The 5,463-nt window shown below is 29.0% G+C and overlaps 1 protein-coding gene across 1 annotated transcript; it reads right to left on the reverse strand.

Moving 5' to 3' along the window:
• Window positions 1–3,573: 3,573 nt before the first annotated feature.
• On the reverse strand, window positions 3,574–5,090 carry LOC123708330 (retinal homeobox protein Rax-like). The gene is made up of 2 exons (XM_045659002.1): window positions 4,998–5,090; window positions 3,574–4,554 (listed from the first exon to the last, which is right to left on the reverse strand). Exons 1-2 carry the CDS (start codon window positions 5,088–5,090, stop codon window positions 3,574–3,576), a joined length of 1,074 nt encoding a protein of 357 aa, XP_045514958.1.
• Window positions 5,091–5,463: the final 373 nt, after the last annotated feature.

Genomic DNA, 5,463 nt, shown 5'->3' on the forward strand with positions numbered 1-5,463 from the left:
TAAAAATAGTAGAAACACTTACGGTTGCCATGAACGGCGGAGCCCTTTGAAGCATTCTTCGTAAGTGGCTCATGATTCTCTGGTTGCCACTGGAAGAAGTTGCTCCATTTATCTGATTTCACCGGTTGTGAGGTAATCTGAAATCCAACAATATACAGTTAGTCCAACGAAAAACTAACGACCTAAAAATATTTTGATGTAATTTAAATTAAATAATTTAAAATTTTTGCTCTATACACAGTGAAATAATATTAAATTAAACTGACAAAAATTAAAATATTCAGTTATATACAAATTATAAGTACCTGAATGCAATGTCCTTGGTTTCCTTGGGCCCTTTCTGCGTTAAGGCTTTGAATGCAAGGTTGCTCATCGTACGCTTGGCTGCGCGGTGAATCAAACATACAATCCTGAAAATAAAATATATTTTTATAAGAATATTTATTAATCAGAATTTATCTCCCAATTGAACATAGACATGTTTGCTGAATCTTAGATATTTTACATGTAGTCATAATAAATATTATATAGCCTTTGTTTCACATTGAAATATATCACACAAATTAAGATAAACATTGCTTACATCATTGCTATCCGGATCGAAGTTTTCATAAAAACTTTGTAGATTACATTTGACCTTTTTCTGCGCGGGCGGCAACCCCTAAAATATAATAAGAAATTAGAAAAATATAATTTATGCAAAAGTAAAGCTTTTTAAATAAATAAAAATTGGCTGTGAGTTTTTAAAATATTATTTACACTTAACTTTTTGTTACTAGTTATAATAAAATACAGAATTCTAGCACTAAATTATTATTTCTTTGGTAATCAAATGTATGAACTAAATCTAAATTACCAATGAAATAGAATTTTCAAAACAAACACATAACCATAACTTAATTTAAATAATATTAAAAATCAACAAACCATTTCTTGCACAGCATTCTTCGTTCCGAAAAAATCCATTTTTATCACAACTTCCACAACCCTTTCACTAGCACGCACAAAATAAACTAATTAAAAAATTTGCAAAACCTATACTTTTATACTTACTCAATTCGGAAGTCATTATCTTCATCCCTAAGATGTTATTATGACTATTGGCTTAATCCTAGACCCTCATTACTGTATACCTGCGCCTAATCGATTTGTTTGTGAATATAAAAAAAACACCATCATAAACACTTTCTTTACCTCAAACCAGTTAGACCATCGGCATTTAATAAATATTGCATATTGTTTAATTTGAATTAAGAATACCGTTCCCTAACGGATTTGGACGGATTTGAAATTTGGTACAATAATTCGATTTCCGAGTTACATTGTCTAAAATAAAATTGAAATCTCAAATGTGACTCTATTAATAATAATCTAATAATGACTACATCATAAAATAACCCTAATAATAATAATTAAAAAAACATACTTTACACACATCGATACTAAAAAGTAGGTGTAACGGTATTATTATTAATAATCTCACTATAAATATGTATTATGTATAACATTCTGTGACGTATTATGGAATATTCAATAGCTATTTCAGGCTTTTAGCGATGATGAAATCCATATACCAATATATTGTACCTTGTGTGAACGTTTTTGAATTTGTATCGCGCCAACTGAGTTTAGTTCATAGACTATTAAAAGCCGCGTTTGTCTTTGGTTATATTTATTATATGTAGTGTTAATAAAAATAATAATATTCAAAATAGAGAGTATTTTTCTACATAAAAATACCATAATAACTTATGTGTGTTAAATATTATAATTAAATTTTAAATTGTTAATTAAAACTCAAAAAAATGTATATCACATTTTTTTCCATAAAAATGAAGGTACTTTTAAAAATATTGTCCAACGCCAATGTGATCGTTTAAGTCGTGCAGTTTTGCTCGAGTAGTGCGTGGTCTTTGTTAAGTTTCGTTTTTAATAGTTTTATTTAATTTATTTTTATTGAAATATGTTCGATAATATATTGTTAAACCCGATTACACCCTTAGGGAATATGAATGAGGTAAATATTTGTATTTTTCTAAGAAATTATGTCGTGGCGAAAACCGTTACTAATAATTGTTGTTTTATAGCTTACCAGTTGGGAAAATCGGCCTTTCCACACAATATGGCCGGAGAAGAATCAACTTTCGGATAAAGGTCAGTTGACTAAGAAAATGTAGTTCGGCCCGTCTTAAGGCAATTTTTATACTACTTTGAGAGACTATTACTTTCATTTAGCAATAGGACTAATTCCTCGGACAACATTTAATCTCATTTTTTATAGATAAGGACTATGTCAAATTAACGACATTTTGTTATAAACTATATTTTTAAGGATGTTTGTAAGGACGCCATTATTATATTTCTCACACAATAACATCTAAAGAAGTCTCAATTTAATGAAGTTTATCACCTACCGTCTAAACCTTAGATTAAAGCAAGCGTTCTTTTAACGGCAAAACGATGTACAAATATACAATTTAGCATAAAGTTTAGAATATTCTTCTTATTTCCAATACAACAAAAAACTTATACATGAACTTAATAATTATTTTTATGTTAAAGATTCCTTGGTTACCAAGATAGTCCGAAAGAAGAATAAACGCATGCGCACAGCCTACACGACAGATCAATTACATGTATTGGAAAATGCATACAGGCGAAAAAAATACGTAGATGCCGAAGGACGCCACGAACTCGCAAAACGGCTAAATGTCAGTGACAAATGTGTCAAAGTCTGGTTTCAAAACAGAAGAATGAAGGAGAAGAAGGAATCTTCTGAATCAAGCGATACATCTAGTGAAAGTTCTTTAATTGAACCCGTTACTCCACCGTCACCTGTCTCACAACCATTATCAGAAAAAAATAATGTTCATAAAAGTTTGCCGGAGGAAATTCAGTACCCAGACACCTACATATTTCCACAGGAAATTCAAAATAACTTTGAAGGTCTAAAACAACAATATTGTAACAACGCATACAATAGTTATGCATCAGGATTCTATTTTCAAAATGATGTTAATATTTATCCAACTCAATACTATCCTACAAATTCAACACATTATTACCAACCTTCAGACATTTATCATTATGGCAATTGTATTGAAAATGGTTATGAATGGCCCACAAGTACATTTAACATTAACGAATTTCAAGTATAACTTTTCAAAATGTTTTTATTTATTTTCGACAGTGTTATATAGTACTCAGTGTATTGCATATTTCTAGTTAATAGGTTTATTTTTTTATTAAATTAAGATTATGATAAGTTTTAAATGACTATATTTTCTATTTAAAGTTTTCTAATAAAAATTCTATATCTATTTAAAATATCTTTACCAAATAATTTATTATTTATTAGATGTTCTTTTTTCCTGTTCTATATTTATTTCCTAAGGTAATGTAAATAAAATGTTTAATTGTAATTGTAATAATATTAAGTAAGAATAAGGTTAATTATAATTTATTTATTGTGAATAAAATAAAATTTATTTTGAGTATATTCTTTATTGTACCTATAATAATAATCTGTATTTCTATAATAATTTAATTAAACATTACAAATATTTTTGTTTTTTATTGTAAATGAGCTGTGAAGGGAATGGTATACACCGGAAAATATGGCCCTGGATTCTCTGTAACCTGGGGAATCAATTGAAGGTGGCAATCACAATGACAATTACTTTTTCGCAAATTCTGTTGATTGATAATGTAAGAGCTAGGTGGGTATGTCGGTACAGCCCCATTTGTAATAATTCCCATGTTAGGATTCCATAAAACGTTACCAGGAATATAGGACGGTGTATAACAGTTTGGTATATATACCGGCACACTTCCTGAATCTGTATACGAATGTTGAGCTTTTAATTCAATCGAAGACTTGGTTTTGGACTTTCGAGATAAATCTTCAGGCATATCTTGGGACTGAGCTAAACAGGGACTGGTGTTCCGGTTTTTACTTCCATTATCTTCTTCTATGCTTTTAAAGGATGTTATGACGTTTTCTACTTTGAGATCATTAGTTTTACTTAGATTTTTGTTTTCCATTTTTCGGTCATTATACAGTGGTACATGCTTATGGTTGGTTTTTCCAGTATCAATAGTTTCCGTGGTAGTGGTTATTTCTTGTTCCCTAGAATCTTTTACGGTGTAATTGATTGGTGTATTATCAGTTATGCTAGGCTTTATTGCAACATATTTTGCCTCGTTACTTTCAACTTGTAATGGTGTTGATACATTAATTTCATCATTAGCTGATTGCAAATTATGCACATTATTTAATGGATTATTAGTGATTTTTATAGAAACACATTGGTTTATGTCTTCCTCTTTATTTGATTCCTTTTTTTCTTTCATTCTTCTATTTTGGAACCAGATTTTTATTGCCCTCTCAGGAAGATTCAAATTTCTAGATAATTCTTGACGATTGACATTTCCTATGTAAGGGAATTTCTTAAATTCACTTTCCAAATAATTAAGTTGTTCAGTTGTAAATGAACTCCTCAATCTTCTAGATTTTTTGGGATTTCTGCTTATATAACTTTGAGTAGAGGAGACCTGAAAGAAGAAACAATAGGTAAATACAATACACAACAAACCTATATTTTTTGTCACAATTATTACAAACAAATGTTATAGGTAAAAGTGTTTTGTCTATATAATTTTTCCGTAAATATCATTTAATTTAAAAACAATCCTAACAGTACCCATTAAGAGAACAGACTTTCCAAAAACCCGTGTTTTGTTTTGTTATTGAGCCCAGTATTAAATGAGCATCATAACTGGACTAAGAGGATTAAACGATTAGGAATAAAAGCGAGTATGTGTTACACCTTCTTCAATGTCTTCTTTACAATAAAGACCTAGCAGATTAAAACAGTTAAGCCGTACTTTTAAGACATAAAGCAACTGGTCTTTGAAAAAAGGATCAGACAGAGGTAGAAATCTAATGCCATAGCAGTTACTGGATTATTATCTATTACCCTTAAAATCTTACTTACCAGTTTATGTATTTCCGTGTGATTTATATTTGCCGCACTATTACACTTATCTACTCTCATACCACTTTGAACATGATTATTAACATTTTGCATTTTGTATAAATATTTTTCACACTGAGCACTTAGCAATACTAAATGTTGCAGAATCTTGGAGCGTTATAAATATAAACTATTTCGAAAACATTATTATAATTGTCATTAAATTATTTGAGCATCATTATTATTTTAGTGATTAAGAAACGAATCGTTAATAGATATCAAACACTAAATAATGTTAATTACAATAGCTAAAATGAGTCGAGTCCTATTAATGTTAAATCGTTATAGTTATGTAAATATATCAAATTTAAGTCATACTGGTGTATAAGTATATAATAAAATATTTTAATATAACATTGAAATTTTTATTTTTATTACTTTTTTTTACTATTTTCTGTAATGTTTGTATTTTTAAAAGTCTCAGGAT

The sequence above is a fragment of the Pieris brassicae genome, chromosome 4 (assembly GCF_905147105.1).
Source record: "Pieris brassicae chromosome 4, ilPieBrab1.1, whole genome shotgun sequence".
In the NCBI taxonomy this organism is placed as follows: domain Eukaryota; kingdom Metazoa; phylum Arthropoda; class Insecta; order Lepidoptera; family Pieridae; genus Pieris; species Pieris brassicae.